The sequence below is a fragment of the Suncus etruscus genome, chromosome 9 (genome assembly GCF_024139225.1).
Source record: "Suncus etruscus isolate mSunEtr1 chromosome 9, mSunEtr1.pri.cur, whole genome shotgun sequence".
Taxonomy (NCBI): Eukaryota; Metazoa; Chordata; class Mammalia; order Eulipotyphla; family Soricidae; genus Suncus; species Suncus etruscus.
The window spans coordinates 92,998,718-93,014,737 of NC_064856.1; the positions used below are offsets into that span (position 1 = coordinate 92,998,718).

The following is a 16,020-nucleotide window of genomic DNA, read 5'->3' on the forward strand; positions in this document are numbered from 1 at the left end:
GTCTGTTGGGCCAGGACTTTGTCTTTGTAGTTTTTGATTATTAGACCAACCCCAGCCATGCTCAGGGACTGTTCCTTGTGCTGTGACCAGGGGTGATCCTTGTAGTTGTTTGGAGGAAACATGCAATTCTGGGAATGAGAAACAAAGTTGATGATAAGGCATGTACCTTGACTCTCTACCACCCTCCCCCACTTTTTAAACAAATGTTTTCATCTTGGGCATTTTATGTTACTGATAAAATATAAGAAATGCATATTCTATGTTATTCTGATATTCCTTTATTAAAATATGTTTCAATTTGCCCTAGGCATCATACAGACAGTTCCCTAAGGCTACTAAGTAGTAGCTTGAGCAAATGGCCACTTGATAAATAGTTCATTTACTAAAAATTATTCTCAGAATTGTCAAGTGTTTGTTGTTAATTTCAAACTAAGAGTCATATTCAAGAGTCATTGAGTGTTTGTTCTTTAGAGTCCTCATAGCCACAGGAAAGTCAATTAGACAGCCTGGATGGATGCACAGGACCAGTCTTCTAAAGTTCACTGAGAAAGGCTACTAATTCTAATGAGAAAAGGGAAGGGATGCCGTAGAGTTAAGAAGTTCCACATCCTCCCCTAGGTGTAGGCCTTTCCAGAATGGGATGCCCTGAAATAACTTTGAAAGTCAGAACCTGGGATAGCAAGTGAATTCCTTATAAACCTGAGGCCTGTAAGGACCTGTATTGAGCTTGGCTCCACACCCACATATTTGGGGTGATCCCAGCAGCTATGCTGTTTGGGATTCCAGGTGGCACAACAAGACTTAAAGGTTCCAACAGGTCACAACCAAGTATTCAAGTCCTGTGGCCTGGTGTATGTGAATCCAGTAAGTGCAAGGGAAGGGGAACAAAACAGTTGTTTTGGATTTAATCCATATTTAAGACTTGATAGCAAACACAGATTGTATCCAGACCCTTTTCAACAGAAAAGTTACCTAAGCCGTCAGAACTTTATTTGTTTGTTTATTTATTTAAGCACCATGATTACATACACAATTGTAGTTGGGTTTCAGTCATAAAAGGAACACCCCCTCTTCACCAGTACAACCTTCCCACCACCAATGCCCCCCATCTCCCTCCTTCCCCACCCCCTGCCCGTATTCGAGACAGGCATTCTAGTTCTCTCGCTCATTAACATTTTATAGTTTGTTTTTGAGCCACACTTGGATACCTCGGAGTTACTACTGGTTCTGTACTCAGGGATTGCTCCTACAGTGGGGAATCATATGGAATGTTGGGGATTGAACTCAGGTGGGCAGCTAGTAAATGTTTATTGACACTTTTTGTAACAATGGCAGCTGTAACTCAGGTTAATAGGAGGGTTGTGTGCCAGATAATTGATCCCAGTAGATTAAAAAGGAAGCCTTACCTTAAGTTTCTGATCTTGGTAGTATTTAATGTCTTTGTTTTTGATTTTGTTCTTTGGCCATACCTGACAGTGCTCAATTTGCTCCTGGCACTGAACTCATCGATTACTCCTGGCAAGCTTGGAGAACCATATGGGATGTCAGGGATCAAACTTGCGTTGGCTGTGTGCAAAGCAAAAAGCCTACCTGCTGTACTATTGCTTTGGCCCTGATGCTTCATGTCTTAGAATTGTGCCCTATAGTGTACTTAGACATATGTTATACTTAGAATACTAAGAGTGGGTTGCAAATGTCTGTGCTTTTGAAAATATCTACTCTATATTTTCTTAGGAGTACATGCCTCTTCCTCCAGAAGAAGCTGAAAATGGGGAGAATGCTGGCAATGAGGAACCCAAACTGCAGTTCAGTTATGTTGAGTGTTTGTTGTATAGCTTTCACCAGTTGGGACGGAAACTTCCAGATTTCTTAACAGCCAAACTCAATGCAGAAAAACTCAAAGATTTCAAAATCAGGTGATGTATCATTGAAGTGGCAAGGGGGATTGTTACCTTGAATCTTGCATGCAGCTAACCTGAGGTCCATCTCCAGCATCATAAATGATTCCCCCACCACAATGAATAATTCTTGAGTAGAGAGCCAGAAGTAACCCCTGAGCATCACTGGATGTGAGCCAAAAAACAACAAAAAATTATTTTTATGAAGTTACTTTATGTTGAAAAGATTAAGTATTCATCCTTTGGCTTTGAATTTGCTAGTCTGGTAAGGCAAAGGTTTAATACTTGATAGTGAAAAATTACATCAAAAGATGGCTGTTTAAGAAATTACAGGGGCTGGAGCGGTGGCCTTGCCTGTGCTAGCCTAGGACGGACCATGGTTTGATCCCCCAGCATTCCATGTGGTCCCCCAAGTCAAAAGCGATTTCTGAGCGCATAGCCAGGAGTAACCCCTGAGCATCACTGAGTGTGGCCCAAAAACCAAAAATAAAAAATAAATTACGGGCCCGGAGAGATAGCACAGTGGTGTTTGCCTTGCAAGCAGCCAATCCAGGACCAAAGGTGGTTGGTTCGAATCCCTGTGTCCCATGTGGTCCCCGTGCCTGCCAGGAGCTATTTCTGAGCAGACAGCCAGGAGTAACCCCTGAGCATTGCCGGGTGTGGCCCAAAAACCAAAATAAATAAATAAATAAATAAGAAACAAATTACAAATGAAAACAACCGATTCCTGGTAAATTGAGTTCCAAGAAGTCAGCAAAAAGAAGTTAATGGTGCCACCTATCATCAAGTACTACCTGGATTGCACTTGACAAAGAGGGTGGAAGGGCTTTATATGAATTCTCAGTCAATAAAGATGAGGTAACATCATTTTAACCCTCAGTTGGAAGAATAAAACTCAGGTTACCTTCTTCTCCTGATGAATGTTTTATTCTGATTTAGACACATGCCTTGCAGGTTAATGTAGCCCAGAACTTACTGTACATCTTAGCCTGACTAGGAGTCCGCATTTATTCACACTTTCCATTGAAGAAAATGGCTGTACTTCACCTAGTTGTATATTTCTTGTGATCATAGATTGAATGGTTTTAGAATGTTCTCCTAAAGTATCCTTTAATGGTAAACTTCATTTAGTTGTAAGACACTTCACTATAGGCTGAAGTGCATTGTAGGCTCGATGCGTTCTTTGTACATTCTTTGTACTGTTCTTTGTACAGTTCATGCAACTGCATGGTCCCTGGAGCACATCAGTGTTGGCCTGAAACTCCCTCCTCCTCCAAAAAAAATGTCTTGGGTTTAAAGCAAAATTGATAATTTTCTAATTAACAAATATTTTCCTATAGGCTGCAGTACTTTGCACGAGGCCTACAGGTCTACATTAGACAACTTCGCTTGGCACTCCAGGGCAAAACAGGGGAGGCCTTAAAAACAGAAGAGGTAAGAATACTGAGTCAGATCTAACTGTCATTTATTAAAATTTGGGCTAATTTCATATATCTAAAAAGCTAACAGCTTTGAGCTAGTGATACAAGTCTCTGTTGAAATGCTGTAGCTATCCACATACTTAGTCATTGGCTAAGTTATTAATATTTCTAAAGGATTTTGAATATTTTTAGTGACTGAACTCAGCAAATTTAGATTTTTTTCAGTAGCGTTTCACTAGTGGTATATTTTGTTAAAATATGTGATTGGTAGCTTTGATATTTTCATTTCCTCTTTCTGAAGCCTGAATATTTGCTTACACTAAAAAAAATAAAGATCGAATTGCTTGTATATTGGGATTTGAGGGTTTTCCAGATATTACACCACTAATTCCTCATTCTGGTTAGTGTTTTAATTATGTCTTTCTGTAACTTAAAACTGATTTCTAATGCTCACTTCAGCAGGACATATACTAAACTTGGGATGACACAGACAAAATTAGCATGGTCCCTGCACAAGGATGACACATAAATTCGTGAAATGTTCTATATCCAAAAAAAAAAAAAAAAAAAAAAACTGATATCTTTTAAAGCAGTTTTTGGTGTACTTGTCTTGCCCTATACACATTTTTTAGGTGAACTATAGTTATCACCATTGGTGGAACATAAAGATTGTTTTCTATCTGATCTGTTTGATAGTTAAGAAAGGGAGTAAGCATGTTTTATTTTATTTTATTTTATTTTTGGTTTTTGGGCTACACCCGGCGGTGCTCAGGGGTTACTCCTGGCTGTCTGCTCAGAAATAGCTCCTGGCAGGCACGGGGGACTATATGGGATGCCAGGATTCGAACCAACCACCTTTGGTCCTGGATCGGCTGCTTGCAAGGCAAACGCCGCTGTGCTATCTCTCCGGGCCCAAGCATGTTTTATTAATGTAAACAAGAAATTAACTATCGGAATGATCCTGAAAGGTTGGAGTGAATGGCACTTATCTCACATGTGGTCAACCTGTTTGATCTCCAGCACCACATAGGTTCCCTGAGCCCCACCAAGAGTGAGCACGGCAGTGTGGCCCCAAATTTGTCCCTGATCCCCTCCCCCACCCCCAAAATTAGAAATAATCCTGAAAGAGAAATGTAATTATCCTAGTTCTGTATCAGGAAGGAATGTGCAGCATAAAAGTTACTGGCATTTTACACTTTTGTTTTCTTTTTTTCAGAACAAGATTAAAGTTGTTGCACTGAAAATAACAAATAATATCAATGTTTTAATCAAGGTGAGTCTTACTTTTTCACTCAGTGTCACCAGCTCTATTTTAGAGACTTAGTACAGGTTTTCCAGGTGCCTTTATATTTGTAATAGTACACAGTAAAAGGGAAATTTAATTGTGTCCAGATGTTGTTTTTTTGGGGCCACACCTGGCTGTGATCAAGGATTCCTAACTAATGATACTGCAGGAATACATATGTAGTGCTGAGATCAAACTGAGGTCAACCAGGAACAAGGCAAGCACCTTAACCCCTACATTAATTCTCTGCCCTAGTGTTGATCCTTTTTCTATTTTGAAAACATTGATGATTTCTGAAGCTATTATGAAATCATACATTGTTTTCTTTATTTGGTTTTTTTTCTTAGGGGAGAGGGCATTGCAACACATGGCAATGCCCAAGGGCTTATTCCTGGCTCTGTCTGTACTGAGGAATTATTCCTGGTGGTACTTGGGATCGTTTGGGATTCCAGGGATTACCAGGGTCCCAGGTCGACCCCAGGAATCCTACCTACCCTCTCAACTACCTCTTCAGACCCTATTATTCTTAAAGTTGTTGCAAGTACTGCACAAAGGAAGTCATGCAACTTTTCTCTATAGATCTGTCCTTTAAAAATATTTATATTTTATTTTGAGGAGGTAAAATATAAATCTGCATTGCTTGGGTTCATCAAAAGTACACCACACAGTGCCAGGAAAGTTCTGTGTGGCCAGGGATTAGGTTTGGGCCAGACAAGCACTCCTGGCGCTTTGAGCACTTCCCAGGCGCCAGATCTACATTTCAGCTTTGATACATTTACTGACTTAAGTTCCACTGGTCTTCCTGTTACTGGTCATTTTTATAATCTTGCATTACTTATACTAAGACAGAACCTCCATTTTACATGAAAATAACCTGGTCCAGTGGTGTCTTTTCTGTTAGTTTTTCTGTGAAATAAATGGAAGGAGTTTAGTGCTGGAGATTAGTAGTCTGTATACCTTTTTCATTTTTATTTACCCCAAAATATCCATTCACCCACACCAGGGAAAAAACCCAAGAAGACAGACTAACTTGAGAGAACACGAATAGTCATAGGGAAGCAGCCATCATTTGTTAACTTCAAGGTGACAATGTAGCTGGGAGGAGAGAGAGCAATGATATTACACTTGGAGCATAAAATAAAGCCTAACCCTAACAGAGTTGATGGATGGTCTGCCTTAAAATTGAGTTGATGAAAATCTTTTGGAATAATTGCTTTTCTGATAACTTTAGAAAGAGTAGTTTTTTAGAGTAAGCAGTGGTAAGTCTGTGGAGGGATAAGTGGCTTATTTTTACCAAGTGGAAGAGTGAAAAAGAATTAGAAATAGAAGAGGTAAGAAAATGAAAATACACTGAGATTTGATACACCTCTTACTTCAAAATGAGAATTTCAAACAGTGAATTTGTAAGATTAGATATCTCAACTGAAGGTATGGTTTGATAGTACAGCTATTATAAACTTTATTTTTTTACAGTTGCTATAATAGATGTGAGTATGCAAAAGTATAGCACATATTTTTATACATACAGATATACACAGATTCATACATATTGTGGCAATATTAGAGCATGAACATTAGATCATCTGGGATCAGATCTAGGCATTGACACTTATAAGTCATCTGCTCTACAAATTGAACGATATCCCTAGCCTCCTCCTCCTCCTCTTTTCATTTTTCTTCTTCCTCTTCCTCCTCTTCCTTTTCTTCCTCCTTCTTTTTCCCTTCTTCCTCCTCTTTCTCTTTTCACTCTTCTTCCAACTCCTCTTATTATTTTCTTCCTGGGTCTCTGGGACTCCAATGATTCCTATGTTGTTTCTGTTGAGTTTATCAGAGTTCTATTTTCATCTGTTCACATTCTTTGAGTAGTTTATCCATTGTCTGATCATTTGCTTTAAGGTTCTTTTCCAATCTCTTCTACTGTATGGAGTTGTTCTGACTCATCTTCCGGCTCACTGATTCTGTCCTCAGCTGCTGTTACTCTGCTAGAGTAACATTGAGGCTTTCATTTCATCTACCATGTTATTTCAGTTTGAAGTTTCCTGATTTCTATCATCATATCCTCTTGATTCTTATTTATGTTCCATTCAACTCGATCTGTGCTTTCTTTGAACTCTACGAACATCCTCCATACTTCTCCTCTAAACACCTTATCTGAGAGGATACCTAGCTGGTTGGTACTTTTTGGGTCATCAGAGCTGCCATCTTCATTCTATATTCTATACCTGGGGTTGTCCTGCTATATTTCCCTATTGCCACACTTGTAATGTGGTTTTTACTATGCACAGGTGTTGGACCCTGAAAAGATTATATTTGCTGTCGTCTTCTTGGCTGCCTCATGCAGAAAAGCAGGCAGGGAGCAAAGCAGCATCCCTTTATTAGAATATTTTATTTTATTTTATTTTGGTTTTTGAGTCACACCCGGCAGTACTCGGGTTACTCCTGGCTCTATGCTCAGAAATCGCTCCTGGCAGGCTCGAGGGACCTTATGGGATGCCGGGATTCGAGCCACCATCCTTCTATATGCAAGACAAATGCCTTAACTCCATGCTATCTCTGATCCCTATCAGAGATATTTTAAACTTAGCAGATTCTGGGCCAGAGAACTAGTACAGGGGTTAAGGCCTTACATGTAGTCCACCCTAGTTCTATTCTCCTCACCACATATGGCCCCCAAGCACCACCAGGAGTGATTTCCAAGCATAAAACCAGAAGTAAACCCTAAGTACTGTTTGATTTTTTTTTTTCTACACCCCCAAGATAAAAGAAAACAAAACTTGAGGCTAGTGAGGTGGCGCTAGAGGTAAGGTGGCGCTAGAGGTAAGGTGTCGGCCTTGCAAGCGCTAGCCAAGGAAGGACCTCAGTTCGATCCCCTGGCATCCCATATGGTCCCGCCAAGCCAGGGGCAATTTCTGAGTGCTTAGCCAGGAGTAACCCCCTGAGCCTCAAATGGTTGTGGCCCGAAAAACCAAAAAAAAAGAAAAGAAAACTCTAATTATACTTTGATATAGTATGTGGCAATAAAAAAGTCTCCTGTTTAAGAAGTCATAGGAAGGTATATAAGACAAAGTGATATTTTATTTCTGTGCATAGAAGACGTTGAAATATTCTGAAATCCTTTCTTTTTAAATGGGTTTGAGTATGTGATATGGTCAGTTCTTTGTTTTAGGAAAACTAGAAAAAACGTGTTCTTTGATCCATACTGACAATTTCTTTGTAACTATTACTTTCATCCTGTCTAGACTGATTTACCACAACTCCCCTTCACTTGTATTTTAATGAATTCACAAACTAGACATGCTTCAATTTCATATCATCACTTAGATAAACAGGTTTAATTTTTATTTATATCTTTTTAGTTTTAGTTGGTCATCGTGGAATTGCAGTTATTCATGATTGGGTTTCAGGCATACAGTGTTTGAACACCAATCCCTTCCCCAGTATTCACTTCCTTCCACAAATGCCACTGCTCCTTGTTTTTCCCTTTCTTCTTTCTATTGTCCTTTTCTTTTTTTTTTTTTTTTTGTTTTTGTTTTTGGGCCACACCCGGCGATGCTCAGGGGTTACTCCTGGCTGACTGCTCAGAAATAGCTCCTGGCAGGCACGGGGGACCATATGGGACACCGGGATTCGAACCAACCACCTTTGGTCCTGGATCGGCTTGCAAGGCAAACGCTACTGTGCTATCTCTCCGGGCCCAAAGAAGTAGACTGCCAGGAAGTGAAGCACTTTTTTTTTTTTTTTTTTTTTGGTTTTTGGTTTTTGGGTCACACCCAGCAGCTCTCAGGGGTTCCTCCTGGCTCTATGCTCAGAAATTGCCCCTGGCAGGCACAGGGGACCATATGGGATGCCGGGATTCAAACCAACATCCTTCAGTATGAGAGGCAAAGACCTTACCTCCATGCTATCTCTCCGGCCCCCTATTGTCCTTTTCTTTTTTTTTTTTTTTTTTTTTTTTTTTTGGTCACACCCGGTGATGCTCAGGGGTTACTCCTGGCTGTCTGCTCAGAAATAGCTCCTGGCAGGGACCATATGGGACACCGGGATTCGAACCAACCACCTTAGGTCCTGGATTGGCTGCTTGCAAGGCAAACACCGCTGTGCTATCTCTCCGGGCCCCTATTGTCCTTTTCTTAATTAAAAATATATGCTTCACTCCAGCTAAAAGACTTAAATTAAGCATTTTTATTCAGAGAGCTAATTCCTTGCAATTAGTTAATACACTGTGATTAAGGTTTATATAGCTGGCGGCTTTTTTTTTTTTTTTTTTCTTTCTTTTTTTGCCAAACTCAGCAGCACTCAGGGGTTAATTCCTGGCTTTGCACTCAGAAAATGACTCCTGGCAGACTTGGGAACACACCAAGGTTGACCACATACAAAGCAAATGCTGTTCCCAAAGTTGGGGCCAGAGCAAGTGTTTGCCTTGTACCTGGCTAACCCAGGTTCGATCCTAACATCCATGTGGTTCTCCAGGCACCACTAAGGAGTAATTCCTAAATGCAGAACCAGTAGTAACCACTGAGGACTGCAGGGTGTGGCCAATTTTAAGTGCTATGAGATAGTAGATTAATAGCTAAGAATAAATGTTTAGAAACTTATTTTTTGAAAATGTTTTGAGGCTTAATTTAATTTTTAAATTCAGCAAACATTTATATTCTACATAATAATTTCCTGTGGGATTTAGAAATTTAGGTTGTATGAAATTTTTCATTATTGCCTAAATGTAAATATTTAGAAAAACTGTTATCCAGGTCTTGACTATAACTTTTATGCACTTAGAAATCATAAAGTAGGGGCCGGGCGATGGCGCTGGAGGTAAGGTGCCTGCCTTACCTGCGCTAGCCTAGGAGACGGACCGCGGTTCGATCCCCCGGCGTCCCATATGGTCCCCCAAGCCAGGAGCGACTTCTGAGCGCATAGCCAGGAGTAACCCCTGAGCGTTACCGGGTGTAGCCCAAAAGCCAAAAAAAAAAAAAAAAAAAAAAAAGAAATCATAAAGTATGGGCTGGAGAGATAGCATGGAGGTAGGGTGTTTGCTTTGCATGCAGAAGAATGGTGGTTCAAATCCCGGCATCCCATATGGTCCCCTGAGCCTGCCAGGAGCGATTTCTGAGCATAGAGCCTGAGCGCAGCTGGATGTGACCCCTCCCCCCCCCAAAAAAAAAGGAATCATAAAGTAGTTTTAATTTGTAAGGAAAATCTGTTCCTGTTTATTTTTATGGAGGTGTAGCTTTAAGTTTTTTAGTCACCAGTACAAGAACAGGAAGGATAAAATAACACTTTTCTTTTAAAATTGGTTAAAACTGGCCTAAAATATAGGGAAGGCTCAATTACCATCAGTCACGGCCCCAGCAAATCTATAGATACCATAGTGAGATATAACAGTTATTTCAATCAACAGTCATTTTAATTAGTCCTTAGTTTTCTAAAGTATGATAATTTCGTTTGCCTTTATATTGAAAAAAGAATGTGAAGTAAATTTGTGCCTGTGAGGAGGGGACAGGCTATGGTGGTGGGTGGGTGACTGGGGACACTGGTTAGGGAAAGGTCACATTGGTGGTGGGATTGGTGTTTGAACATATAAAGCCTGGATGTATTATGAACAAGTTGGCCAATAGAGTGTTATAATAAAAAATTTAAATAAGTAAGAAACTTTAAGAAGATGTGCCTATTTCCTGCCCTCATACCACCAGATACATTAGAAATTTTCTATTTTCTTTCTTCAGGATCTCTTCCACATTCCTCCTTCTTATAAGAGTACGGTAACACTGTCCTGGAAACCTGTACAGAAGGTTGAGATGGGGTAAGAAACATTCAAAAGGATTGTGTGCTCTAAGTACTTCAGTGATGTAGAAATAGGAAAATTCCAATTGAGATGCCATAGTTACTGTAAAAAGTGGTATTGAGTGATTCTCCTATTTGGGGCTATACTTGGTGGTGTTTGGAAGTTACAGTGGTGCTGAGGGAGAAATATAAGCATGGACTCTAACCCCTTAAGCCATTTCTCAGCTTATTACATGATTCTTTCTTCCACTCCCAGCCTTTACAGTAATTCTTAGTGAGTGTTCAAATATGACTGTTGCAGAATACTTAAAATACGAATTCTCATTCTGTTATTTACAAAATAAACTGGTAGATTACATCCCTGGAACTTTGAGGGTTGTTTGTACTCCTGTGATTTAACTAGACTCTTTAGGCATGTTTTACAAAAATTGAATCACTTGCCTTCTTTGAAGCCACATACTTCATGGTATTTTGAAACTTTTTTAATGGCCTGACAAAGTCTGTAAAAGCAGCAAATTTGGTGCCATCATAATGAATTTTTTTTCTGATAGATTTTGTTTTTAGGTTGTGTTTCATAAGTATACTCAATTACAAACGTGGTCATATAAGGTCTGGAGTGATAATAGAGCAGGTAAGGCACTTGCCTTGCATGTGTCCAACCTGGGTTTGATCCCCAGTACTCCATAAGATTACCAAAGTTCTCCAGGTATAATCCTGAGTGCAGAGCCAGGAGTAAGCCCTGTACACCACCAGGTGTGTACAAACATGTGTTTATAGTTTTTGCTAGACTGCTTTTTTTTTTTTTTTTTTTTTTTTTAATTTTTTTCTTCCTATTGTTGTAGGCAAAAGAGAGCCAGTGAAGATACAACTTCAGGTTCACCACCCAAGAAGTCTCCAGGAGGACCAAAAAGGGATGCCAGGCAGATTTACAATCCTCCAAGTGGAAAATACAGCAGCAATCTAAGCAACTTTAATTATGGTGAGCGTTTCCGTTTGGGCATAAGCCATATGAGATTAAGAAGAAATGGTGGGCCCGGACGGTGGCGCTAAAGGTAAGGTGCCTGCCTTGCCTGCGCTAGCCTTGGATGGACCGAGGTTCGATCCCCCGGTGTCCCATATGGTCCCCCAAGCCAGGAGCAACTTCTGAGCGCATAGCCAGGAGTAACCCCTGAGCGTTACCGGGTGTGGCCCAAAAACAAAAACAAAAACAAAAAAAAAAAAAAGAAGAAATGGTGTTCTATTTGATTTTTTTTTTTTTGGGCCACACCCGGCGGTGCTCAGGGGTGACTCCTGGCTCTCTGCTCAGAAATAGCTCCTGGCAGGCACGGGGGACCATATGGGACACCGGGATTTGAACCAACTACCTTTGGTCCTGGATCGGCTGCTTGCAAGGCAAACACCACTGTGCTATCTCTCCGGGCCCTCTATTTGATTTTTAATTTTAGTGGCATGTCTTTTTCTAAGTTAGTTTGTGGAATAGAGCTGTTGTGTGTAAACTTGTGGGCTTCATTTGTTTGTTTGGTTGACCAGGATCAATAAGTCTTGAGATCACTTGTGAAAAATAACTGCTGGGCCCAGAGAGATAGATAGCACAGCGGCATTTGCCTTGCAAGCAGCCGATCCAGGACCAAAGGTGGTTGGTTTGAATCCCGGTGTCCCATATGGTCCGCCGTGCCTACCAGGAGCTATTTCTGAGCAGACAGCCAGGAGTAACCCCTTAGCACCGCTAGTGTGGCCCAAAAACTAAAAAAAAAAGAAAAAAAAATAACTGCTATCAACAGCTTATTCCATTCCTTCCCCCCATATTTGTGATCTCAAGTGAATAATGCAGCACAAAGACTGTAACAAAAAGCAAAATGCACCTTTTGTATACAGAGGAGCCAATAGGAATATGGAAGTTGGCAAGAACCATTCATTTCTTGGCTTTTCATGTTCTAGCTTCAAAGCAAAACAGTCTGATCTCTCTGAGGGGGTGGACAGAGCTTCCTGATGTAGCTTTAGTTATTCTGTTTTTCTTGTCTGGTGTTAGCCAGCCTAGTACTCATCCTCCCATCATCTGTTCAAGTTAAACAGGCGAAGTCTTAGAAGTGGAGTCAAATGTTCAAGTATCCTCTGGTATGAATGGTTGTGCTTGCAATCTGGTCTCCCACACACCTATAGTAGAGTTTTCCCATCATCTTCAGCACTCATAACCGTGAGAGCTTCTTTCTAATACAGTCCCCACATGTCCAGACTAAAGAGAAGTTTTCTCTCATTGATTTGTATCCTCATTAATCCTTTGAAAGAATCATGGCAAAAAATAACACTGATTTTTCTTAATCTTAATACGAAGTTAAATTAGTAGCACCCAAATACTGACCAAATGTTTGGTCAATTGCTGACTGGAAATAATTCTATAATCTTTATTTTCAAAGAAGTAGATCCAATTCCTATAATTGTGATATTTATAAATTATAAATATAAATAAAGATAAATTCCTCTTATAGTAGATACATGCTGCTGATAGCTAAGCAAACACATTATAGAGTAGGGGTGGCAATCAAGTTCGACACAAAGAGCCAAAATTTTAAACTGTGAGAGTCAGAGAACCACACCACGCAGTGACCTGCCAAAATAGACAAACACTCACACAAAAGCATCTAATTTTAACAATAATCTATTAAACACATATTGCATTTTGCCATTTTGAGTGAGGGTAAAAATCCTTCGGTGATGGTGAGGGTGTGCTGCGTCCTCCACACTAAGAACTAACGGCAGGATGTGACACAACATGTGACACACGGGTCCCGTGCAGTTGTTTCCGAGGGATGGGAGATGGGATGATGCAGCCTGGGGGCGAGACTCCTCGCTCGGAGATCTCTCCTCAGAGGTCCCTCCTCAGAAGCAGCAGAATAAAATCCAAACTTGGTAAAGAACCACAGTATACAAATAATGATAAGAGGCAAAGATCACATTCATTTTGGCTGGGAGCCGCATGCGGCTCTGTGTTCGCCACCCCTGTTATAGAGGGACAGTTTTTGATGTTAAATGTGCTTTTCTATACATACTTGTTGAGACAATTTCAGTATAGGAGAGACTACTAAATTCTTGGGTTTAAAAGAATTTGTAAGTGAACATTATTTAGCCTCTTTGAACACAGAGATTAACAGAATTCTTCTGAACATCAAAAGGAACATTGGTAAAAGCATTTAATCAGTGGAAAGGACCTAGCATGTCTTCTGTCACTCCAGTGATGATAGTGAGGCACCTAATCATAGCTGTATCTCAGATTCTGCCTTCGCTATCCTACTTTTCACTCGGACAAGTAAATGACTCTTAGTTCTCACTAGAATTCTTCCCTATCAGTGGTTGTCTCATGATTAGTTTGGATAGTTGGGATGAAAAGGAGTACTTTGTGATAAAGAGATAGAAATCCACAGAGCCAAACTTAAGTCCTAAGCTGAATTCCTTCCCACATGGGATGTTCCTTCTCCTTTCTCCTCTACTTCCTAATAAAGGGCAAAAACTTACCTGTGAATTGTCTTTTGTTTCTTGTACTACAGTATTTTATTATCCCTATAGCAGTTAACTAAAATTGTGGTGTTTAAACTATTGAAAGGATCACAGCAGGGTACAGTGATTCCCAAATGAGCCAAGCCTCGAAATGGAATATATTGTGGTAACTGTACTAAAGAAATGGCCTACATAGAGGAGGAAATAATAATGCCCACAGGAAGTAATAATCTGTACATAGTATATTTAATGTGTTCTTTGGGTATAACTGAAGGTAACCTGGTTTATGTTAAAATTAATCACGTACATGACTGACCCTGGTTTGATCCCTGGATTCCCAAATGGTCCCCACCAGAGATGTCCCAAAAACAAAGTAAGAAATTAAAATTGATCAGAAAACAGTCATCAAAAAAGTTAGATTTTAATAATCCTGTTAATCTATAGACAATGATATTTAGGAGGTTGTTAAATTAACAGAGAAATGAAGGTTTTATAATAAACACAATAGGGGGCAACTGTACATACTTGCATAGATAAGTCTCATTGAAGTTGGATCACAGCCTGCCTAAAGGTCCCAGCATTCGATGGATGCGTGCGGGATCATTGCAGGTGTCATTGTGAGAGCAGGGTCCTGACTCGGCGCTAAGCAATCACTACCAGTGGTCTTGAGGGATCATACGGTGTGGCAGGGATTGGACCTAGGCTGACCACATCCAAGGCAAACAAACACCCTGCCCATTACGCTATCATACCAGCTCCCTGCCTCTGATTTTCTGAATGTGTTCACTAGATAAAATTTGATTCTTTCATGTAAATAGTTTGTTCACTGATCATCTGAGAAAAAGTGTGTCATGACATGCGTGCTGACTTGGAATCTGATCCCATACTGTTACAGATACTTGTGTTGGCTAACCCCAGGAGAGGTCTGAGTACTTCTTTGGCAGTTGATTTACTTTTCCTTTGGTGGCGGAAGGGGAGAAAAGAAGACATGAATCACCCAAATAAAGCAATAACTATATTACTACCATAATTGTAACAATGAGTTACAATACTGACTAATTGGAAATATTACTCAAACCTCCTCCCAGTGTAGATTAGATACAGCAACACAAGATTCTCTTTATTGCTCTTAACAAGATTGCTATAATGAAGATGTTTGAAAGTTCAGTGAAAACATTTGATCTCTGAAAGGAGAAGTTTGAGGCTCATTATGCATGATAAAAAGTCCAATATTTCTGGTTATTTGTTCTCTTCACTGGAAAGATCCCTCTGAAAGATACTAACCAGTGAATCAAAGATTCATTCTGCATGTGACACTAATGACTTGATTTTTTTTTTCCAGTAATATCAGCAATTCAGATGCTATATGTTAACATATCACTTTTTCCACAATTCTCAGGGCATCTTGTATGGCTAATACAGAAAAAAGTCTGTCTTGATTTCGATTTGTAGTCCAGGTGCTTCTGTCGTCGTGATGGAAACAAACTACCTGTTCATTTCCTTTGGGATTTTTGGATGTTTTTTTTTGTTTTGTCTTGTTTGGGGGCACATCCAGAAGTACTCAGGGCTTATACTCCTGGGTTCTCAGATTCAAACTGGATGGGCTGTTTAACTATGTTCTTTGGCCTGCTATTAATTACCTTTGAAATGTATGTTTTTTTTTAGTCTAGTCAAAATTTCCAAATTGATATTTAATATCTTATATATGTGGTACTAACTTTTGGAGATTGGCTTTGTTAATTATTTTTGTTTGTTTGTTTTTGGGTCACATCCAGCAGTGCTCAGGGGTTACTCCTGGCTCCACGCTCAGAAATCGCTCCTGGCAGGCACAGGGGACCATATGGAATGCCAGGATTAGAACCAATGACCTACATGAAAGGCAAAATGCCATTCTATCTCTCCGGCCCCTGGCTTTGTTAATTTTTAATAAGTATAAATTTTTTATCATTATTATTGCTTAGAGAAACCAAAGTAATTAAGAAATTTGGGCCAAGGAAGACCAGTCCATAGTAGGAAGTTTCTTTTTTTGTTGTTTGTTTGTTTTTAAAAAGAAGAAATTGGGGCTAGAGTGGTAGTGTAGTGGGTAGAGCATTCTCCTTGCACATTGCTTCAATCCCCTCCACCCCATATAACTTTCTGAACC

At 40.0% G+C, this 16,020-nt stretch overlaps 1 protein-coding gene and 1 non-coding gene across 3 annotated transcripts in view; both read left to right on the top strand.

The window, feature by feature from the left end:
- The window catches only part of API5 (apoptosis inhibitor 5), a 40,829-nt gene that overhangs the window by 22,319 nt on the left and 2,490 nt on the right, over window positions 1-16,020 (top strand). For both annotated transcript variants that reach the window (XM_049779664.1, XM_049779666.1), the window contains exons 9-13: window positions 1,735-1,916; window positions 3,239-3,332; window positions 4,536-4,592; window positions 10,328-10,404; window positions 11,228-11,364. In XM_049779664.1, the coding sequence (XP_049635621.1) occupies window positions 1,735-1,916; window positions 3,239-3,332; window positions 4,536-4,592; window positions 10,328-10,404; window positions 11,228-11,364 (547 nt within the window). The remainder of the gene's footprint in view (window positions 1-1,734; window positions 1,917-3,238; window positions 3,333-4,535; window positions 4,593-10,327; window positions 10,405-11,227; window positions 11,365-16,020) is intronic.
- Window positions 3,768-3,872, top strand: LOC126019952 (U6 spliceosomal RNA). Its single transcript, XR_007499554.1, has one exon. It is a non-coding gene; the product is annotated as a U6 spliceosomal RNA (small nuclear RNA).